General features: G+C 49.1%; 2 protein-coding genes across 6 annotated transcripts in view; one reads left to right on the forward strand and one right to left on the reverse strand.

The window, feature by feature from the left end:
* Positions 1-5,390, reverse strand: part of LOC108634329 — a 279,731-nt gene extending 274,341 nt beyond the window's left edge. For 4 of the 5 annotated variants that reach the window (XR_001917547.1, XR_001917546.1, XR_001917549.1 and 1 more), the window contains exon 1: positions 3,580-5,136. The gene's annotated coding sequence lies outside the window, so the exon portion shown is untranslated. Of the gene's footprint in view, positions 1-3,579; positions 5,137-5,187 lie in introns of those variants that run through there. The other variant, XR_001917548.1, reaches the window with a different exon arrangement.
* Positions 5,391-5,435: 45 nt separating this feature from the next.
* Positions 5,436-23,944, forward strand: part of PNPLA4 (patatin like phospholipase domain containing 4) — a 41,438-nt gene continuing 22,929 nt past the window's right edge. The window contains 5 exon segments of the mRNA XM_005701203.3: positions 5,436-5,548; positions 7,293-7,450; positions 7,453-7,484; positions 10,570-10,664; positions 12,396-12,531. Coding sequence (XP_005701260.2) covers positions 7,306-7,450; positions 7,453-7,484; positions 10,570-10,664; positions 12,396-12,531 — 408 coding nt within the window. The 5' untranslated portion in view covers positions 5,436-5,548; positions 7,293-7,305.

Below are 23,944 nucleotides of genomic sequence, written 5' to 3' on the forward strand. Positions count from 1 at the left end.
ACCAGAATTCTTATTTTCTCCATTTGAAAGGAGGTGATTAGATAAGCGGATGTTTTGGCAATTAATATTTGGTATTTATTTTGATAACAGTGTCAGTAATGATCAGACCCTGCAATCCAAAGTAAAACAGAGTGGCATTGTGGTGAATCTGATGAAGCATAAGTCACCAAAGATGACATTCTGTCTGTTACTCAGCAACCTCACTTCCCTGACACTGATAATTTCCCCAATAATTCCCTCCACTGGAAGATCCTCCACATGCAGCATAACAAGAAGGCCTATCTGCAAACATCCGTACAAACTGTGGCTCACAAACAGCCAGGTCAAGGGCAGCGTTGTTTAGCAACAACAAAAATCAAAAAAAAAAAAGGGCAGAGAATACAGAAACCTTGGATGGAGCAAGTCGGCACCAGGAAGTTGTTACATTCAGGTACGCCTCGTTTTACTGTATTATACAGGTACTATGTTTTGTTTATAAATCAAAGCTTTGCAGGAACCTTGGATCCTCCACGTGCAGCGTAACAAGAAGGCCTAGGACTCTGTCCTGCATTTGGCATTCCTCTCCCACCATCACCCCCAATCACCAACACCTAGCAACCAAACATCTAAACTCCTCTGGTATAAAAACATATGTTTTAAGTGTGAAAATTTAGGAAGTTTATCTGGTCCATCTCACACTTATGCAGAGTATCAACCACAAGCAGTATAAACAATAACAGAAACACCTGGGAAAAAACCTCTCCATTTTGATTTCTCAGTTCAGTGCATATTATATTCGGAACCCTTCACCTGTGAAATTAAAACAAAGTTTATACATAAAGGTTACATTTTAAAAATGCTTCTCTAATGGAAAAAAGCTTGATATTTAGTTTCTAGGCCATGTTAGGATCTGTACTATACATTTTCAGATGTATCCAATGACAAGTAATTGACACTTCTTAATGACCCCTAGTTTTAAACTACACACATATATATACACACACACATTAAACACATGTATTTGCATATATGCATGCATGCTTGCGTGCTACCATCGGTCCAGGTGTATCCCACTCGCGACCCTATGGACCTTAGCCCATAAGGCTCCTCTGTGCATGGAGATTCTCCAGACGAGAATCCTGGAGTGGGTTGCCGTGCCCTCCTCCAGGGGATCTTCCTGACCCAGGGATCAAACCTGCATCTTGCATGTCCTGCATCAGCAGGCAAATTCTTTACCATTCTTTACCACTAGCACCACCTGGGAAGCCTACATATGTATCAAAACTATATTACATATGGAATTCATATACAGTTTAAAGACAAACACTTCCATGTAGAATAGAGTCACTGAGCTTTGCTTCAAGTGGTCAGTTCTTCTAGCATATTTCTAACAGGCAGAAAACAGGTGCAAGGGAAAAGGCACTTATATTATGAAGAACTGCTCTGCTTGCAAGATTTAGAAATTCAGTTTCAGCTCATTTAAGAAAACACAGAGAAAAGGGTGGGTGTGGTATGGGAGGATCACAGTTGCCTCCCCAGGCCCAACAAACGCCATCACACCTCCTGGGCCAGCTTTTCTATCTCCGTCTCCCACCGTGGCGCTGTACTGTGCTGAGTCACTCAGTCATGTCTGACTCTGCGACCCCATGGACTATAGCCCGCCAGGTTCCTCTGCCCATGGGATTCTCCAGGCCAGAATCCTGGAGCGGGTAGCCTTTCCCTTCTCCAGGGGATCTTCCCCAACCCAGGGATCAAACCCAGGTCTCCCGCACTGCAGGTGAATTCTTTACCAATGAACCACCAGCGAAGCCCTGGCTCTGCGGTAACTCCCTCTGTGAAGTGAAGTCACTCAGTCGTGTCCGACTCTTTGTGACCCCATGGACTGTAGCCTATCAGGCTCCTCCGTCCATGGGATTTTCCAGGCAAGAGTGCTGGAATGGATTGCCATTTGCTTCTCCAGGGGAACGTCCCGACCCAGGAATTGAACCCAGGTCTCCCACACTGCAGGCAGACGCTTTACCGTCTGAGCCACCAGGGAAGCCGGCCTTTATTCCCTCCCTGTGGCGTCATTCACCCACAGCTGCCTGCCCCTCCTCCTGAGCGACGACAACCCGTGGGAAGGAATGCAGCCTCCTTCTCTGTGGGTGCCCAGCGCCTGCTCTACTCCAGGACTGCAGAAGTGTCTTCCTCAGAACGCTACGGTGGTCTCGACACACAGATGCTTTCACCAGGCCGTGGCGACCTGCGGCACCACCTTGATGCCTCTAGGGCAAGGGCGCCGCTATGTGGGCCAATGCTCTGGCCACAAACCCCTGAAATTGAAGCCTGTGCACTTCTTAATTCTATCAGGCTCAGCACGCAGAGTTCTGGGAGGAGGTGACAGGGGTGAGGAGCTGCCACATGGAGGGACCATAAGGGTGTCACACGGAATGATGGCATGCCCCACAGATCTGTGCTAGGATGCCAAGGCTGGAACACAAATCCCACCACGTGGACAGCAGACTGGAACAGGAGACTCTGGCCCTGTCCTTGGGGCAGAGGGGTGGCAAGAATCCCCTGCCTGCATATTTCTCCTTCTTGATGAAAACACATAATCAAATTTTGTAGGAGGAAGTTGAGGACAGGCTTCCCTGCAAGCTCTGTTGGTAAAGAATCCGCCTGCAAAGCGGGAGACCCCAGTTCGATTCCTGGGTGGGGAAGATCCCCTGGAGAAGGGAAAGGCTACCCACTCCAGTATTCTGGCCTGGAGAATCCCATGGACTGTATAGTCCACGGGGTGGCAAAGAGTCGGACACAACTGAGCGACTTTCACTCAAGCTGAGGACTGGGAAAGCCTTGGGCACTTTCCTTCTGTGCCAGCTGCTTCCGTGGGTGCCTCCCAGAGCTAGGGGCCCCAGCTCAGCGTGGACAGGCATAGCATCTCGGTATGCCTGTGTACTAGCACACGATCACGCCTCTACAATTACACATCGACTGTCTGCCTCCCTGCCCACTAGGCTCTAGGTGAGGAAGAATGAACTCCTGTTAACTGGGTGTGCCCAGTACCGGCACTATGTCTGTTAAACAATGGGTCCTTAATAAATGTCTGATACTGCTGCTGCTACCGCTAAGTCGCTTAAGTCGTGTCCGACTCTGTGCGACCCCATAGACAATAAACGGCTAGCAAATAAGCCAGTTCAAAACTAAGTTACTGGGGAAAACAGAGAGGCAAAAAACAGGCAAAAGATTTACTGAAAAAAAAAAAGATCTTAAAGGGCCATTAAAGTCTATTTACTCACATCACAAGAGTAATTTACTTAAATCCAACAATCACAACAAATATTTATTAATCATGCACTATGTGACAAGCAGTATGCACGGAGCTGAGATTATGAAAACAAACATGCTTAAATCTGATGTTCTTCCTTAAGGAAAGGTAGCTGAACCTTTTAATTAGTTGCATGAAAATGAACCTTTTAATTAGTTGCATGTAGGTATGACAAGAGCTAAAAAGGAGAAGAAGGATGTTTCTTTATTTTTTAGAGTTTAAATTGTTAAGAGTTATATTATGGAGACTGTGAACTTTTCCGTGACCCTTAAATGTGGTGGGATCGCACTCACCAGCAGGTGTGGTAACCGCTGATCTCATTTTCCCTTTTAACAAAGGATCTCCGAGTCGTGGTGTTCAGCCTTGCTGCCCCAGGGACACATTTCTCATCTGTCTTCTGAATCAACTTGCTTGTTGTTGTTGTTGTGGCTCAGCCGTGTCCGACTCTGTGACGCCACGGACTGCAGTATGCCAGGCTTCCCTGTCCTTCCCTATCTCCTGGAGCTTGCTCAAACTCATGTCCAGTGCTTCGATGATGCCATCCAACCATCTCGGCGTCTGTCGCCCTCTTCTCAACCTGCTGGCAGGACCCAAATGCACGAAACAGTTAGTTGGCCACCATGACCACCAAATTTTGCCTTTGTGGCACCACAGACTTTGGCTCTGCGGACCTATTTCTTCTTACATTTGTGATGCCAGCACATCACTTTAAGCCAGACCACCCCAGGCGTTAGGCCAGGCCTTTGCCAACTTTACCATGCAGCGCAAATTCTGGGGATTCTGCTGAAACGCAGACTCTGCTTCAGGAGATGTGAGGCCTGGGTTTCCTCCTTTCCAGTTCCCTGGAGGATGCTCTCTTGGAAAGACCACACCCTACCAGAGAGTTAGAAGGCAGTGGAAGGATGAAAGACTGAACAGTGGTCCTTCTACATTTCCTGATATACCCACTCCCCCTTCCATTCACTAAATCCTAATGGAGTCAAGAATTCAGCATAAGGCAGGTGTGCTACCCATAGGTTGTTAGGGTGTCTTCATGATCTGCTGTTCAAAAGAACGAAAAACAAAATCGCCTCCTTACTCATCACATCCCGCGCTCTTGCCTACAGAAAGTGTCCTGGGGCAGAGTCCAGGGCCCTGGAATCTCAAATGGGGCAGAAACAAAGTGAGCTCCCGCCCACTCCCTCTCCCGCTTAGAGACACTCTTGGCATTTTTCAGATTCTCTTCTGTAGCTTCGGTGGGAATTAAAACTGTCCTCCAACAAGGGGATCTGGGCCACTTTCCACCACAAAGCCCACCAATTCCTCCAGGCTTGACTGTTAGGATTAGACAGGGACGACATTGTTCAGGGACAGAAGGAGCCGCCGGTCCTTTGACTGGGTGGAAATGCCAGCCGAGTGCGGGCCGCCACGCTTAGATCTATCGAGGGCCAGTGGTGCCTGCTGACGAAAACAAGAGGCTGGTCAGCTGCAGGCCGGCTCTGCAGCACCAACTTCCACGAGCTAGCGCCAGCTCGCATTCTGCCACCCCGTTTTGCAGAGAAGTCACCTGGGAAGCTCAGAAAGGTTAACACAACCCGCGTCCACACAGCCTAAGGCGGCCTGAAGAACCGAACGCTGCCCAAAGCCGTAGTTCGGCCTCTCCAATAATGCTGATGGACAACAAATCACAGGCTGGCTTGCAAAAACCGAGGGACGGCCCGCAGCAAGGTGGCCCCTAGAGCCCGCCCTAACACGGACAGCCGGCCCCGCCTCGGGGCAGAGAAGACGGGAAACCACGTCCGGGAAACAGCCGGCCACAGAGCCAAGCACTTCCGGTGCAAGGCACAGGCGGGTCGTTCGGTCAGCGGACTCTCAGGTAAGGGCCGACCCTAGCTATCCGGAGACGGTACGAGCCCCCTTACCCGCGCGAGAGGAAACACCAGGGTGAAGCGGGCCGAGCGCGCGCCGCCATGTTAGGTTCGGCATTTTCAACAGAGCAGGCGGGGCTGAGCGGACGCCGGCGTCAGCATGATGACGTCGTAGACCGGGCGCCTGCCTTCTAGCCGCGGAACCTTCCTGGGCGGGCCCAAGGCGCGCGTCGTCCCGCCCTGATCGGCGGGGCCAAGTTGAATGACGGCCCGGCCCCGCCTTCCGGTTCCGGTTGAGGGCGGGAGGATGCGCTCTGCGCGGAAGTGCCTCAGACCTGCGTTGGTGGAGGTGGGGTGGGGCGGCGAGCCGCAGGTTCTGACCAGCCCACCTGTCTCCAGGGGCTAGTGGGTCTGGGTAAGAGGCGTCATTCCCGCCACACCCAGACCTCGGGGGTGGGAGGCTGGGCACTGGGCCTGCGACCGCTGGGCCAGATCCTTGGAGGCTGAGCACCCAAACCCTTCTTCCCGCTCCATTCTTAAGAAATTAAACCCAGCCAGGGCTCGGCTTCAGTAGCTCAAGACACAAGCATCAGGGCCTTCAGTTCAGTTCAGTCACTCAGTTGTGTCCGACTCTGCGAGCCCATGGACTGCAGCATGCCAGGCCACCGTGTCCATCACCAACTCACCAACTCCCGGAGCTTGCTCAAACTCATTCCATCAAGTCAGTGATGCCATCCAACCATCTCATCCTCTGTCGTCCCCTTCTCCTCCTACCCTCAATGTTTTCCAGCATCAGGGTCTTTTCCAATGTGTCAGTTCTTCACATCAGGTGGCCAAAGTATTGGAGCTTCAGCTTCAGCATCAGTCCTTCCAATGAATATTCAGGGCTGATTTCCTTTAGGATGGATCAGGGCCTTAGGTTCCTAAATTCCAGGCCCAGGCCAAGTACCTAATTTGAAGGTACCAAAATCCTGAGTGACGCCTCTTTCCCCTTCACTCAGAGAGCATCCGAGTGAAGAGCATTGCAAGGGTGAATGTTTTATACACATGGTAAAATCGTGCCCCCAGAGGTTTCGAGGAAAAAAAATATTTTACAGTTAAATTTGTTACAAATATCAGGTAGTGCAGGTGATATATCTTTGGGCCTTCAATTGCCTTTGGCAGTCGCAGTCTCAGTTTGTCTTGAGAAACTTCCCTATGAAATACATTAAATTGTTGAATAATTCAGTATTGCATTATGGAATAATTGTCAGCATCAGTTTGAAAACAAAAGCAAAACAAAAAACAAAGGAATGCTCACAAGGGAACCGGGTAGGGAGCCAAGCTGTCTATTTTTAATTTACTGATGCCATTTGCAAAGAGCAAATGTCTTTAATCTGGAATTTGCTATAGTCTGTAGCGATGTTACTAATGTGAACAGTCACCCAGGCCCCCAAATGTGTCAAAAGGTTAAGAAAAAAGGCCAAATGCCTTGCCAGTTGAAATTAATCCATTTGCTTTTTGCCAAGTAATTAGAAAGTAGGCTGCATAGTCTATGTACTGAACAAATATAAACTGATGTTAATTTTTTTTAATTAACATAAGTATATTGGGTCAAGGTGAGCGAGGAAAAAGAAAATGTTTCCTTGAAAGATTTGGTTGTTCAGTTACACTTTGATTGAAAATATGCTTAGACCAGAAAATTATATGTATGTAGACACACATACAGTTTCTTTGTGACCCCACGGGCTATATATACTCTCCACGTAATTCTCCAGGCCAGAATACTGCAGTGGGTAGCCTTTCCCTTCTTCCAGGAGATCTTCTCAACCCAGGAATCGAACCCAGGTCTCCTGCATTGCGGACTCATTCTTTACCAGCTGAGCTAAAAGGAAGCCCAAGAATACTGGAGTGGGTAGCCTATCCCTTCTCCAGGGGATCTTCCCAACCCAGGAATCAAACTGGGGTTTCCCACATTGCAGGTGGATTCTTTACCAACTGAGCTATCTGTGAAGCCCATATACATATATATTCACGCGCACGCGTGTGTGTGTGTGTGTGTGTGTATAATTAAACATGCATAATTGTATTTATATCATCAATTCTAAGAAATGATGACTAGCATCCATGTGGAACAACTAGACCACCTTACAGGCATTTCTTGGGTTTCGTTTCCCCAGTTTCGCAGCTAGAATGAAGCACATCAACTTGTCCTTTGCAGCGTGTGGGTTTCTGGGCATTTACCACTTGGGGGCAGCATCGGCACTTTGCAAACACGGCGGAAAGCTGCTGAAGGATGTCAAGGCCTTTGCTGGGGCTTCCGCGGGATCCTTGGTTGCTTCGTTCTCCTCACAGCGCCGCAGAAAATAGAGGTAATTTAGTAACTAGGCTGTGTTGCTCACCAATAAATTAAGAACAAACAGGGAAGATGATTGTTTAACTCTATTAAGTTAACTGCATAGAAGTCATCCTTTGCCTGGGAAACAGAAAAGGTTAAGACTTCTTTTAAAATGTCACCCTTAAAGAGCTGTGCTCTCCATTTGGAAAAGAAGATTATTTGGGGGGTGATAATAAGACAAGGAAATAAAATTCCTTATTTGCTCATGAGTGTCTCTTTAGTCTTAAGGTTCCAGCTTTGTTTCTTTCCAGCAAAGATTTATTTCTCTGTTAACTGATCATGAGAACACAGGGCCTGTTCTCAAGGCCTGGAACATGTAGCTGATAAAGTCTTTGCTTGCTTCTACTTACAGACACGCATGTAAAGTAAAACACGACCCTGTAATTTAAATGGAACGATAATGGAATTTAATTAATGGCTTTTCCTTCCCATAGTAAGGAGCCCTAAATTTCAAGTAGTGTATCTAGAAGTAATAATAGTAAGCTTTCAGTAAGTATTTCATTTAATGCAGTCTGTATTTTTAAGCCCTCCATGGTGGCTCAATAGTAAAGAACCTGCCTGCCATGCAGAAGACTCGGGTCCAATCCTTGGGTCCAGAAGATCCTCTGGAGAAAGAAATGGCAACCCACTCCAGTATTCTTGTCTGGAAAATCCCATGGACAGAAGACCCTGGCGGGCTATAGTCCATGGGGTTGAAGAAGACTTAGACACAGCTTAGCGACCAAACAACAACAACGACAGTCTATTTTAAAATCTGTTTTCTGCTTCTAGACAGTCGTGATGTTCTCTCTGACTTTGAGAACTGGCCTCAGCGGGTGGAAAATATTCTATTTGTTAATTACATGCATCCTCTTAACCACTTGGAATAGTCATCATATAATGATTAACGCTTCCATGCCCAGGGATGAATTCAAGGTCACACTTAAGTGTTCAGAACCACAACATTTTAAACACAAGAGACTTTATTGGGTAGAGGCGCCCAGGTGGAGAGCAGGAGGGTGAGGGAACCCAGCAGGACTACTCTGCCACGTGACTCGAAGTCTGGGGTTTTAGGGTGATGGAATTAGTCTCCTGGTTGTCTCTGGACCATCAGTCTGACTCACGGCCCTTCCTCTTTGTTTGCTCAGCCAAGGTGGATGCCCGCAAGAAGGATTCTGGGAGGTGGAAGGACACGTGGTGTCCTCCTTTTGACCTTTCCTGAACTCCTCCGGTTGGTGCTGGCTTGTTGGTTGCACATTCCTCACCAGGAACCTCCTGTCATAAAATAACTCACATAAACAGTTACTCTCGGGCCGAGTTAGGATGGGCAGTTTCGGGCAGTGTCTCCCCTGACTCAGGGGCTCTGTGTATCTCGTGAATCCCAGTGCCTAGCCCAAAGACTGATGTCAGTAGGTTGCTGGATGGATGAACTAAAAAAATCAAAGATGGGTCTGGGTTCAAATCCTGGCTATGACACTCATTCTTGATGACATAGTAGGAAAGATGCTTAGCCCTACAAACTTCAGTTTTCCTATCTGTCCTGTCTGGTGATTGTATCCACCTTGCATTCTTTGTTGTTTTTTTTTTTTAACCTTTACTCATTTTTAATTGAAGGATAATTAGAATATTGTGTTGGTTTCTTCCATACATCCGCATGGATCAGATAGATATACGTATATCCCCTTCCTTTTAAAACTCACTCCTACGTCCCATCCCAAATTCTCTTTTTCTCATTTCTTTTTAGTGAAGTATAGCTGATTTAAAGTTGTTATTCATATCTGATATGCAACAGTGACTTAGTTACACATACACACATATATGTACACATTAATTTGTAATATTCTTTTCTATTTTGGTTTGCCATAGGATATTTTTTTCCATTGGAGTATAGTTGCTTTCTGGGCTTCCGTGTCGGCTCAGATGGTAAAGAACTTGGGAGACCTGGGTTCGATCCCTGGGTCGGGAAGATCCCCTGGAGGAGGGCAGAGCAACCCACTCCAGTATTCTGGCCTGGAGAATCCCATGGACAGAGGAGCCTGGCGGGCTACTGTCCACGGGGTCACAAACAGTCAGACACGACTAAGCGACTAAGCACAATACATAGTTGCTTTCCAATGTTCTGTTAGTTTTTGCTTTACAGCATGAATCAGTTATAAGTATAACATATCCCCTCCCTCCGGCACCCCGCTCCCACCTCCCTCCCCATCCCACCCCTCTAGGTTGTCACAGAGCCCCAGCTGGAGTTCCCTGAGTCACCCAGCGATTCCCGCTGGCTGTCTATTTTACTTATGTTAACCCCCCTTGCATTCTTACGTGAGCATGTACCAATAGAGGATTCAGCATTGGCTTGCCTCTTAGACCCCACTTAGGGGGCGGGGGGCTTTTATTGGACACCTTTGCCCCGGACTAACCTCCAGAGACTGTGATCTGCTCTTTGCAGACGAAGGTCATCACAACTCCGTTCTCTGTTGTACGTGTTGGTGTTGATTGGCAGCGCTGTTGCAGAGCTGCAGTTGAAACGTTTCTGAGGCCACAGAATTGTCGTGAGAGAGGAGCTGCCTTAGAGAGGTCTGCAGAAAAAAAGTGCTCAATTAGCATTGGAATCCAGCCTTCGAGGATTTTCCAAAGGTGATAAAAAAAAAAAAAAGATTGTAATTGGGAGAACACACAGCTTGCCTGGACACTAGGAGTGGCGGGTGAGGGTCAGGCCCAGAAGGGATTCTAGCCTGTGAAGCACAGACATTTGGGGTTAGCTTTGTAGGGTCCAGGTATTTTGTTTGGCAGCCTTCCCTGGTGGCTCAGATGGTAAAGAATTTGCCTGCAATGCAGGGTTTAATCCCTGGGTTGGGAAGATCCCCTGGAGGAGGGCATGGCTACCCACTCCAGTATTCTTGCCTAGAGAATCCCATGGACAGAGGAGCCTGGAGGGCTACGGTCCATGGAGTTGCAAAGAGTCAGACAGGACTCAGCAACTATCACTTACTTATCTAATTACCTTGTGTGGTGGGCACAGAGGTCTGGAACTAGAATTGCTTTTTTCCTGACAAAACATAGAGTCAAGTATTACTTTTCTTTTTCAGGAATGCAACAAGTTTACCTATGATTTTGCTGAAGAAATCCGAAGGCAGTCTTTTGGGGCACTAACACCTGGCTATGATTTCATGGCCCGATTGAGGTACGTGTATATATATATATATATATATATATATATATATATATATATCAATCAGTTCAGTTCAGTCCCTCAGTCGTGTCTGACTCTCCGACCCCATGGACCACAGCATACCAGGCCTCTCTGTCCATCACCAACTCCCGGAGCTGGCTCAAACTCATTCCATCAAGTCAGTGATGCCATCCAGCCATCTCATCCTCTGTCGTGCCCTTCTCCTCCCACCTTCAATCTTTCCCAGCATCAGGGTCTTTTCCAATGAGTCAGTTCTTTGCATCAGGTGGCCATAGTATTGGAGTTTCAGCTTTAGCATCAGTCCTTCCAGTGAATATTCAGGAGTAATTTCCTTTAGGATGGACTGGTTGGATCTCCTTGCAGTCCAAAGGACTTTCAAGAGTCTTCTCCAACACCACAGTTCAGCACCACCAAAGCATGAATTCTCTGATGCTCAGCTTTGTTTACAGTCCAACTCTCACATCCAAACATGACTACTGGAAAGAAAAACCATAGCTTTGACTAGAGAGACCTTTGTTGGCAAAGTAATATCTCTGTATTTTAATATGCTGTCTAGATGGGTTATAGCTTTTCTTCCAAGGAGCAAGTGTCTTTTAATTTCATGGCTGCAGTCACCATCTGCAGTGATTTTGGAGCCCCCCAAAATAAAGTTTGTGACTATTTCCTCATCTATTTGCCGAGAAGTGTTGGGACCAGATGCCATGATCTCAGTTCCGAATATTGAGTTTTAAGCCAACTTTTTCACTCTCTTCTTTCACTTTCATCAAGAGGTTCTTTGGTTCTTCACTTTCTGCCCTAAGGGTGGTGTCATCTGTGTATCTGAAGTTATTGATATTTCTCCCAGCAATCTTGATTCCAGGTGGGAATATATATATATTCCCAGGTGGCACAGTGGCCAAGAATCCATCTGCCAATGCAGGATACACAGGAGACTCGGGTTCAATTCGGAAAGATTCCCCTGGAGAAGGCCATGGCAACCCACTCCAGTATTTGTGCCTGGGGAATCCCATGAACAGAGGAGCCTGGTGGGCTACAGTCCATGGGGTCCCAAAGAGTCGGATATGACTGAGCAACAGAGCGTGTATATAGTACGTTTCTCTGCGGAGCGTGTGTAACCAGGATGCTGTGGATGAACCCTAGTGAGCTCGGTCAGCATCGTCACTCCTCGGATGTTTACGAGGCGACCAGTCATCAAAGAGGAACTGTGCGGTGGATGGTCAGGCCCCTCAAGATGGAAGTTCTCTTGCTCTCTGCACATCCCCCGGCCGGACCAGTCCTGGCTACCCGGGCACCCAGCCTCGTCTCCTCGCTTGTCTCTGCCCCCGTGACCTCCTCATCTTTAGGCCAGAGGGGCTCCACCTGCCAGCTTCATGAAGCGGAATGGCTGTCCTCCATGATGGCTGTTACCCTGCACGCTTATGAGCTGCTTCCTGCTGTAACCAAGGAGCCCACCTGACCCCAATGCCCTGTATAAATAGTGACCTCCTCCTCCCGCCGATCTTGGCTGCCTTGTCCTGTCCACAACACACGGGTGGGGCTTTGCTCCACTGCTTTTATTTTCTATCTTTTTTTTGGCTTTGGACGTGTGAGATTGTGCAGCTGCTAAGCCTCTGGCATCCCTCTCACTATCTGGACTCTCATGGGTTTCCGGTGGTGGCAGCTACGAGGCTCACAGGCCCGAGGGGGTGCAGTCCTGCAGGCCGCTCCCTTTCTCTCCTCCAGGAGCGGAGTGGAGTCAATTCTCCCTGCCAACGCGCACGAGCTGGCCCACGGCCGCCTGCACGTCTCCATCACCAACAGCAGGACCGGGCGGAACTGCCTGGCCTCCAGCTTTCCGTCCAGGGAGGATCTCGTCCAGGTAAAGGCGGCCGTGTGCCACGGTGCAGGAGGCCAGCCAGCACTGGTGTGCATGGTGATCACAGTGAGCGTGCAGGGCCTTTAAACCAGGAGTCCCCAGCGTTCCGGGTGCCAGGGGTGGGTTTCATGGACCACTTTTTTTTCTTTCCCTTAAAGACTTTTTATTTTATATTGAGGTATAGTTAATAAATAAACAATGTTGGGACAGTTACAGGTAGACAGCAAAGGAACTCAGCCACGAATATACGTGTATCCTTGTGGCTCAGCTGGTAAAGAATCCACCCGCATTGCTGGAGACCTGGGTTCGATCCCTGGGTTGGGAAGATCCCCTGGTGGAGGGCATGACGACCCACTGCAGTATTGTTGCCTGGAGAATCCCACAGATAGAGGAGCCTGGTGGGCTACAGTGCATAGGGTCACAGAGAGTCACACAGAACTGAGCTACTAAGCACTGCACATTCTCCCCCAAACTCCCCTCCCATCCAGGCTGCCGCATGACACTGAGCAGAGTCCCCTGTGCTGGACAGCAGGTCCTTGCTGGTTCTGCATGTTAAATACAGCAGTGTGTGCGTGTCCATCCCACACTCCCTAACTATCTCTTCCCCCATCCTTCCCCCTGGTGAACCATAAGGTTATTACAGAGGATTGAGCAGACTTCCCTGTGCTGGACAGCAGGTCCTTGCTGGTTCTCCATGTTAAACACAGCGGTGTGTCCATGTCCATCCCAGACTCTGCAACTATCCATCCCCCCATCCTTCACCCCCACCGCCTTAGCCAACCATAAGTTTGTCCTCTAGAAGTCTGTGAGTCTCTTTCTGTTCAGTAAGTTCTTTTGTATTACTGAGGACAATTTTTTCATGGACTGGGGAAAAGTGCGGGAGGATTTTTGGGAATGATTCATTTATTCATTACTCGTTACATTTATCGCCCACTCTATTTCTATTATTATTGCATCAGTTCTGCCTCAGGCCCTCAGGCATTAGACCCCGGAGGTTGCGAACCGCTGCTCTAAATCCAGCTTTGCATCTCGGGCCTCATAGATAATGGGTGCTGCATCAGTCCTGCGTCTGGTGGACGGATCTCAGTGTTCCTGAGGCCACAGCGCAGCAGGCGGCTCCCAGAGGCCTGGGGCTGCGCCCGGTGTCTTCTCCTGTGGTGTTCAGCGTGGCGCCGTTTGCTCTGTGCGTGAACTTGAGCAGCAATAGCTGTTCTTTACACTGTGGCACGTTAATGCTCTGCAGGTCACGTAAGACTGTGTGCGTGGACTACCGTGTTCAGTCCTTCCACACACCATCTGTGCATCAGGCGGGACAGGCGAGACGTAGGCCCCTTCTGTTGCTCTTTTAACAGAAGAAAGGGGCGGAAGGATTCTATGTGACACGCCCCAGGGTGTACCGATCGCCAGCGGGAATCCAGGTCTCTCAACATTTTCAACCGAATGTTCCCTTTCGTTTCTTCCGTTTGGCATTGACGCCTTTCTGTCCACACACATGTGGAAGCTGGTTGAGAATTCATGAGCTCTGGGAGCTGTTTCAGCTGACTTGCAAAGAGCAATGCATTGGTAAGGGGATACATGAAATATTTTAAATTGGCAAGGACACACTATGGCTTCCCTAGGAGCTCAGACGGCTCAGTTGGTGAAGAATCCACCTGCCATGCAGGAGACCTGGGTTCGATCCCTGGGTCGGGAAAACCCCCTGGAGAAGGAAATGGCAACCCTCTCCAGTGTTCTTGCCTGGAGGATCTCATGGACAGAGGAGCCTGCTGGACTACAATCCATGGGGTTGCAGAGTCGGAGTGAACGAGTGACTAACGTGCAAGGATGCACGGCTCTTAGAAACACCAGCCGATTTTTATTTTCCTTCTGTGGGTGTTGTGGGGCTTCCCTCGTGGTACACATGGTAAAGAATCTGCCTGCAATGCGGGAGACTTGGGCTTGATCCCTGGGTCAGGTAGATCCCCTCAAGAAGGGCATGGCTACCCACTCCAGTATTCTTGAGTGGAGAATCCCCACGGGCAGAGGAGCCTGGTGGGCTGCAGTGTATGGGGTTTGCAAAGAGTTGGACATGACTGAGGGACTCACACTTTATCTTTCTGTGGGAAACGTAGCAAGCCTCGGGTGATGGAGAGCATGGTGTGCAGACGGCAACAGGTGATGGATTGAGCGAGAGAGCTAAAAGTTCCTCCTGAATGTGATGATAAATGCATTGTTGTTTTTTTACCTATCGAATCTCCCTGTCTGAATTTTACATTTGAATGATATGATTTGAAATACCTAATGAAGTGTTGAGCTGACGAGTGAAATTACTCTGCGACTTAAGAGATTAGAATATTTTCACTCTTTGTACCAATTACTCCTGTCTCATTCATGCACTGATATTCAACCTCTCTTAAGAAAATATTTTTCTATAATGTAATTGTTAAGCTTGTGTAGACTTAAAGACTAGAAAGGGGGAAGCTGGTAAATCCATGCCTGAGTTGTCACAAATTGTCAACAGCAACACAGAGACATCAGGCTGGCAGTGGGTCAGAACACCTCTTCTTATTCGTAAGGGGACAAGATTGTGAACAAAGGACTGTCATCCCATCATAAAGCAGGAGGGGAGGGACTTCCTTAGTCTAGCAGTTAACACTCCATGTTTGCACTGCAGGGGACCCAGGTTCCATCCCTGGGTGGGGACTAAAGTCCCACATGCTGTGCACTGGGGCCACCAAAATATATATATATATATAAAACAAACAGGAATTCTGCTCATAGTTTCTACCTTTTCATTGAGTCTGTGCCTGGCTACTCTATCTATAGAACACCTGATATTTTCTATCAGTTCAGCTCGGTTCAGTCGTGTCTAACTCTCTGTGACCCCATGGACTGCAGCATGCCAGGCCTCCCTGTCCATCACCAACTCCCAGAGCTTGCTCAAACTCATTCCATCAAGTCAGTGATGCCATCCAACCGTCTCATCTGTTGTCCCCTTCTCCTCCCACCTTCAGTCTTTCCCAGCATCAGGGTCTTTTCCAGTGAGTCAGTTCTTTGCATCAGGTGGCCAAAGGATTGGAGTTTCAGCTTCAGCATCAGTCCTTCCAATGAACACCCAGGACTGATTTCCTGTAGGATGGACTGGTTGGATCTCCTTGCAGTCCAAGGGACTCTCAAGAGTCTTCTCCAACACCACAGTTGAGAAGCATCAATCCTTCGGCGCTCAGCTTTGTTTGTGGTCCAACTCTCACATCCATACATGACCCATGGAAAAACCATAGCCTTGCCTGGATGGACATTTGTTGGCAAAGTAATTTCTGTGCTTTTTCTATGTTGTCTAGGTTGGTCATAACCTTTCTTCCAAGGAGTAAGTATCTTTTAATTTCATGGCTGCAGTCACCATCTGCAGTGATTTTGCGCCCCGCCCCCCCCCCCACAAATAAAGTCTGTCACTGTTTCCATTGTTCCCCATCTATTTGCCATCAAGTGATGGGACCAGATGCCATGATCTTAGTTTTCTGAATGTTGAGTTTTAAGCCAACTTTTCACTCTCTTCTTTCACTTTTCACCTTTAGTAGTTCTTCGCTTTCTGCCATAGGGTGGTATCGTCTGCATATCTGAGGTTATTGATATTTCTCCTGGCAATCCTGATTCCAGCCTGTGCTTCCTCAAGCCCAGCGTTTCTCATGATGTACTCTGCATATAAGTTAAATAAGCAGGGTGACAATATACAGCCTTGATGTACTCCTTTTCCTGTTTGGAACCAGTCTGTTGTTCCATGTCCAGTTCTAACTGTTGCTTCCTGCCCTGCAGACAGGTTTCTCCGGAGGCAGGTCAGGTGCTCTGGATGCTTTCTGTATCCCACCGTGGCTCGCTGACCACTGTTCGGCACACATTTGTTACTGCTCTGTGTAGCTTAGTTTTTGTCTGTCTTCCCTCACTAGAGTGTAAGCTCCACGGAGGGTCAGGGACTGCTGTCTTCTGTCCCGTACTGAGTCCCCAGCCCTGACACTGTGCCATCTCCATCAGTGTGTGTTCTGTGAATGAATATGAGTTAGTAAGTCAATGAACTGCGGTGGCATCTGCTGAAAGCACGAAGAAGCCGCATCCTTCACGTTCAGTGATGTGGACAAAATAAGGGACCTACTTTAGAGGCCCCACAGGAGTCCAGGTGTCTAACATTCTGCTTGGCCACCATGCTCTCCCTCCACCAATGCTCGATAAAATCACCCTCTTAATTCCTATCGTGTGGGAGTGTGACTAACGTTCCCCCACAAAATGTCCACACTGTACCCCCCAGAGCTGTGAACCCAGAATCTCACTTGGCAGACAGGATGAACGTGAGGGTCTCAGTGGGGAGGGGGAAGTGGTGCTGGGTTAGGTGGGCAGCTAAGCATGTGTGGGTTTAGAAATAAGAGACGCTTGCAGATTCTCAGATGCAGGAGACTTAGCATAAGGAGGTCACAGAGGGTGTGCACCCCTTGGGCCAGCCGGTGATGCTGAGGGACCACAGTCCTACAGCTGCTGGAACTGCACGCTTTACCAGGATCTGAATGAGCAGGAAACCCCGCCTCCCCAGGAGCCCCCGGGAAGGAGGGCCCTGCCGTCACCTGAATCCTTCCGCTCAGGTGGATCCAGCCTATTTTGGGTCCCACTCTCCATATCCTAGGATCGTCCGTTTGTCTTGCTTTTAGACTTTCGGTTTGCAGTCGCTTGTTAAAGCAGCAGCAGTCTGCCGTGGTGGCGTTTAGTCGCTCAGTCGTGTCCGACTCTTTGCGACCCCACGGACTATACCCTGCCAGGCTCCTCTGTCCGTGGGACTTCCCAAGCCAAGATGCTGGAGTGGGTTGCCATTTCCTTCTCCAGGATAGCAAACTGTGGCAGTACGTAAACTGGACTTTTTTTTTTTTTCTTCTGATTTGCTTTGTTTTGGATAATAACTACTCAGAGAACTAGCGTAATTACTTGAGTTCATTGAACGGAAGAGAAACAGTTGACAACAACTGCGAAATACCTTGTAAGGAGAATAATTGAATAATTAACATGTATCCTAGGTTATACGAGACGCATATTAAATGCTGAGTAGAATGCTCTAACCTTTCGCAGAAATGCAAAAGAAAAAATAGGTGGCTAGTTCCTTGACAGCAGATGGTGGCGATAATCATGTATGAAATATATGCCTGGAATATACATGAGCATGTAGTTCAAAGAGCAAGATTGGTGAAGCGTACAGGAGGGAAGAAGAAAAACGCATGATAATGGGAAAATAAAATAAACACTCCCCCTCTCGGTGGTGACATGCTGTGTTCTGATGAATGAGGCCAGTGGGAACCACTGTCTGAGATAGTTGTTCTTTCTTCCTTTTTTTAATCTAAAGTGAAAAGTGAAACAGAAGGTCGCTCCATTGTGTCTGACTCTTTGCGACCCCATGGACTATAGAGTCCTTGGAAGTCTCCAGGCCAGAATACTGGTGTGGGTCGCTTTTCCCTTCTCCAGGGGATCTTCCTAACCCAGGGATCGAACCCAGGTCTCCCGCACTGCAGGCAGATTCTTTACCAGCTGAGCCACCAGGGAAGCAAGCCCAAGAATACTGAAGTGGGTGGCCTTTCCCTTCTCCAGTGAATCTTCCCCACCCAGGAATCGAACTGGGGTCTCCTGCTGTGCAGGCAGATTCTTTCCCAGCTGAGCCGCCAGGGAACACCTTTCCAATCTGTTTTTATTGACCTGGCTGTGCCGGGTCCTCGTTGCTGTAATCCGGGCTTTCCCTGGTTGTGGCGAGCAGGGCCTTTTCTCACCGTGGTGCCTGGGCTTTCCATTGCGGTGGCTTCTCTGGATGTGGGGTGCAGGCTCAGATGTTGTGGCATGTGGGTTGTAGAGGGTGGGCTTTGGGAGTTGTGGCACATGGGCTTCGCAGCACGTGCAGGATCGTCTGAGACCAGGGACAGAACCTGTGTCCCCTGCAGTGGCAGGCAGACTCTTACCCACTGGACCAGCCGGGAAGTCCTGGGGTGGTGGTTCTGGTGCCTCCATCAATGTGGGGGTAGGGGGAGAGAATAAAGCCTCCTACTGTCCCCCCTACCTCCTTAGGTAGACACTGGAGGGCTCCACTCTCTAGAAGCCAGGAGGAGAGGCAGCCCGCACTGTGCAGCTGGCGTCAGCTGGGAGCTTTGCACGCCCGGCTCTGAGCCCTCAGCTCCGGGTTTCCTGTCTCTGACCTGGGAAGTCTGTAGGTGTCCAAGAGGAACGAGGATTAAAAGCGGAGGCCGGGCATGTCAAGGATGGGAATATGCAGGAGAGTACTGAATATCAGTGGTTTTCATCGATGGCTTATCTATTCTCTTAATTACTACCAATTTTTTTTCCTCTTTTAAAAGCCAGGTTCTTCATTACCCAGCATTCAACTGCGGCCTTTTTGTTACAGATAGGGTGTCCGTGTGTGTACTGAGAACCCAAGTAGAAGCCCTGTGTCTCAGAGTGTCTCGTTACGCCCTCTTGGATAATCCGCTGTTTTCTGTGCATCTTCCAGTATTCCCGTTTAGATCTGTCATTCCCTGATGGTGGCCTCCGAGGCTCATTCTGTTTGAGCCTCAGTTTTCTCAACTGTGAAAGGGCATAAGCTCATCAGCGTTACCGTGCAGCAGCAGTTCCCAAACTTTTTGGCAATGGGGACCGGTTTTCATGAAAGATGAGGTTCTCACAGACCTGGTTGGGGCGATGGTTTCGGGATGATGTAAATTCATTGATTTATTGTGCACTTTATTTCTAATCTGCCACCACTGCTGATCTGAGGGGAGGTACTGGCCTGCTGCCCGCAGGGTGGGAACCCCTGCCTTGGAGAGGAAATTGAAAAAAACCACGTAGAGGTGTGCTTGAGACAGTCAAGTCCTGTAGGCTTGATGATTACAGTTGGGAAAGTGAAAGTCGCTCAGTCGTATCCGACTCTTTGCAATCCCATGGACTGTACAGTCCATGGGATTCTCCAGGCCAGAATAGTGGGGTGGGTAGCCTTTCCCTTCTCCAGGGGATCTTCCCAACCCAGGGATCGAACCCAGGTCTCCCGCATTGCAGGCGGATTCTTTACCAGCTGAGCCACAAGGGCAGCCCTAATTACAGTTAATGTTTAGTAAATAATGAAGAAATAGGATAAGCCATACACATCACTGCTCCGCACTCCTGTGTGAGTCTGTCATGAAATTAAAGCCCCAGCTTTTATTTTATTTTATTTCACTGACTTGATAGAATTGAAACTCCAATACTTTGGCCACCTCATGCGAAGAGCTGACTCATTGGAAAAGACTCTGATGCTGGGAGGGATTGGGGGCAGGAGGAAAAGGGGACGACAGAGGATGAGATGGCTGGATGGCATCATTGACTTGATGGACGTGAGTCTGAGTGAACTCCGGGAGTTGGTGATGGACAGGGAGGCCTGGCGTGCTGCGATTCATGGGGTCGCAGAGAGTCGGACACGATTGAGCGACTGAACTGAACTGAAGTGAACTGAAACATTCTTTTCCTCCTATCTTTGTTCATGAGCAAACTGCTCACATGCACACCAAGTTGCTTCAGTCGTCCAGCTCTTTGCGTCCCCGTGGACTATAGCCCTCCAGGCTCCTCCCTCCATGGGATTCTCCAGGCAAGAATACTGGAATGGGTTGCCGTTTCCTCCTCCAGGGGATCTCCCTGACCCAGGGATCGAACCTGCATCTTTCGTGTCTCCTGCGGTGGCAGGTGAGCTCTTTACCTCGTGACAGCGGGGTGGCTCACCTGCATCTGTACAGTCTTGAAACGTGGATGATTACTGCTGGGTCTTGCTGCCTTTAGGCATCTGAATTGTAGCCCCTCACCGTTGGCTCGGTGCACATTCATCCACGCACTTGTGTGTGATGACTCACACTTAAATTATATCAGCTTTATTTGTGGTGGCATGGAAACATTTTTCTTTCATCTGAACTGCAACGATAGTTGATTCTTTTCTCAGTTCAGTTCAGTTCAGTTGCTCAGTCGTGTCCGACTCTTTGCGACCCCATGAATCGCAGCACGCCAGGCCTCCCTGTCTGATCACCAACTCCCAGAGTTCACTCAGACTCACGCCCATGGAGTCAGTGATGCCATCCAGCCATCTCATCCTCTGTCGTCCCCTTCTCCTACCTCCAATGCCTCCCAGCATCAGAGTCTTTTCCAATGAGTCAACTCTTCGCATGAGGTGGCCAAAGTACTGGAGTTTCAGCTTCAGCATCATTCCCTCCAAAGAAATCCCAGGGGTGATCTCCTTCAGAGTGGACTGGTTGGATAAAAAAAGTATCGGACTCCGTTGGGTTTCAGTTGGGGCACCAGGGATCTTTAGCTGCAGCATGTGGCATCTAGTCCCCTGACCAGGGATCGAACCTGGGCTCCCTGCACTGGGAGTGCAGTGTGTTAGCCACTGGACCACCAGGGAAACCCCTCTCAGAACCTCCTTTGAAAGTTATGTGGTCCAAAGACTCATTTTATCTGGGATTGGATTTCCGTGGTATTTGGCATCGTATGTCCCTGGCGATGGAACTTACTGCTGTGGTCTGAATGTATCCCTCCCAAATTCCCGTGTCGAAGTCTTAACCCCCATTATGATGGTGTCTGGAGGCTGGGGGGGTCTTTGGAAAGTGCTGAGGTCATGAGGATGGAGCTGACGCGAATAGGATGAGTACACTTATGAAAGAGACCCCCGAGAGCGCCCCTCACCACTAGCAGCAGTTGAGGACGTAGAAGTGGGTTCCTGGCAGACACGGAGGCTCGTACTGCCGAGATTCTACAGCTGTGCCAGGTAAACCGTCGTTTCCTAAGCCTCCCCGTCTGTGGGATTTTGCTGTAGCAGCCTGAACGGACTAGAACAGGGGACTGGCATTGAGAGGCAAGAAGACTCTGTAACGAATAGCTCAAGTGGCTCTGTAACTGAGTTAACGACCAGGAAGAGGCTCAGTAAGTTTAGAGGCACAGGTTAGCAAAAGCCTGCACTGCCGCAGGGGGTTCCGGTGAGGACTCGGAAAGAAAACAGGAAACCAGGAGAGAGCCTCCATCTTCTTAGAGAAACCTGGAGAGTGCAGGCCGTGTGGATGAGGTCACAGACGGAAGTGAGGAATTTTTGTCGTTGTTAGTTACTTTATTTGGCTGCATCTGATCTTAGTTGCGGCCCTTGGGAACTTTGCGTTGCATCACGTGGGATGTTTCTTCGCAGTCCACGGGCTCCCTAGCTGTGCTGTCTGGTCCGGAGCACGTGGTATCAGTAGTCCCCGCGCCTAGCCTTCACAAATGGGATCCTAATTCCCCTACCAAGGATCGAACCCACGTCCCTGGCATTGCAAGGCAGACCCTTAACCGCTGGACCGCCAACAGAGTCCCTGGAAACCCAGAAATCTTAAGCAGACGGCGGAGGAAAGGTCATCCTTGTCATGAGCTGACCAAGAAGAATCATGTGCGTGTCCTCCCGTGTTTTGTGGAGGCTACAGCTCACTAGTGGTCATGTTGGGTGTTTGGAGGCAGTTTGCAAGCACAGCGTGGAAAGAGCAACCTGATTTCTCTTGGCTGCTTAGAGTGAGAGACGAGAAGAGGGAAGAGGCTTCAAGATGGAATTGTTCCGCAAAACGGAAGAAGGACTTAAAGGTTTGGAACGTTCTCAGCCTGGGCGTCCTGGAAAGAAGGAGACTGCCTGTTTAGGATGGAACAGGATGGGCATGGCCATCTGGCCGGGGAACCTTCTGATGACAGGGTCAGGTGACGGTCATTCAGCCGTCTAGACTGAAGCCAGGCCCTGTGGTCCCAGAGCATGGGAGAAGGCCTTTCAGACAGCACTGGGGGCTCTGCCATCAGAGGTCTGAGAGTGCCCGGCCCTCACCAACACGGCACAGCAGAGGAGGAGCTCCCAGGAAGGCAGTGCCCTGCAGAGCCCGGGGGTGCAGCTGACCCCCAACCCACCCCACGACCCCAGCGCTGGGGAGACCCTACAAGGAGACCCACTTGTGCTCAGTCGGGTCCGATTCTTTGTGACCCCCACCCCTATGGACTGTAGCCAGCCAGGCTCCTCTGTTCCTGGGATTCTCCAGGCAGGAATACTGGAGCGGGTTGCCCTGCCCTTCTCCAGCGGATCTTCGGAAACCAGGGACCAAACCCCGGTCTCCTGCATTGCAGGCGGATGCTTTACCACCTGAGCCGCTAGGGAAACCCTGGGGGACCCAGGCACAGAGGTGAATACTTGTCATGGGTTCTTTGTTTGTTTGCTTGTTCAGTCACCCAGTCGTGTCTGACTCTTGGTGACCCCATGGACTGCAGCACACCAGGCCTCCCTGTCCCTCACCGTCTCCTGGACTTTGCCCACGTTCACGGCCATTGCATCAGGGATGCCGTCCAACCATCTCATTCTCCGATGCCCTCTTCTCCTTCTGCCGTCAATCTTTCCCAGCATCAGGGACTTTTCCAATGAGTCGTCTGCTCACATCAGATGACCAAAATACTGGAGCTTCAGCAAAGGTCCTTCCAGTGAATATCCAGGGTCGATCTCCCTCAAGATTGACTGTTTTGATCTGCCATCATGGGTCCTTGGGAATTCCTTTATCTGTGGGCCCCTTTGTGTAGTGTCCCCCCAAATGTCTGAATGCGTTCACCTCAGTTCATGCCTTTTATGCTCCAGGTTTTATTCTGGGCTATTTTTCTTCAAAAGGAAACATACAATCAGGAAATCCAAATGTATTGTAATATTAGCCTTCAGCAAAGGATACGCAGAGAAGTAAATCCTTTTTTTAAAACCAAGTCGTGTTTGTTGGCTGTCCATATATCTTTTTTTTTATTTTTGGAGAAACGTCTGTTTAGGTCTTCCAAGCATTTTTTGTTTTTTTAATTTTCTTTTATTGAGCTGTATGAGCTGCTTGTACATTTTGGAAATTCCTCCTTTGTTGCAAATATTTTCTCCCATTCAGAGGGCTGTCTTTTCGTCTTGTTTATGGTTTCCCAGCACAGGGAGCTCAGCTGTGTGCTCTGTGATGACCTAAAGGGATGGGATGGGGAGATGGGAGGGAGGCTCGAGAGGGGAGGTTATATGTATGGCTGATTCACCGGCTTTTGTACAGCAGACACTTAACACAACCATGCAAAGCAATTATACTCCAAACAAACCAAAAAAAGCATAGTAAATCAGCTGTATCTCAATAAGAGAAAAAGATTTTAAAAAGTCATGTATCACCCCCACAGCTGAGCAGAAATGATTTTGAAATTAACCATGCCGCAGAGGGATGGGGCTTCCCTGGTGGTTCAGCTGGTAAAGAATCTGCCAATTATAAGAGACACGGGAGAGGAGGGTTTGATCCCTACGTTGGGAAGATCCCCCTGGAGAACGAAATGGCAACCCACTGCAGTATTCTTGCCTGGAGAATCCCATGGACAGAGGAGCCTGGCAGGTTACCTACCGTCC

The sequence above is a fragment of the Capra hircus genome (genome assembly GCF_001704415.2).
Source record: "Capra hircus breed San Clemente chromosome X unlocalized genomic scaffold, ASM170441v1, whole genome shotgun sequence".
NCBI lineage: Eukaryota > Metazoa > Chordata > Mammalia > Artiodactyla > Bovidae > Capra > Capra hircus.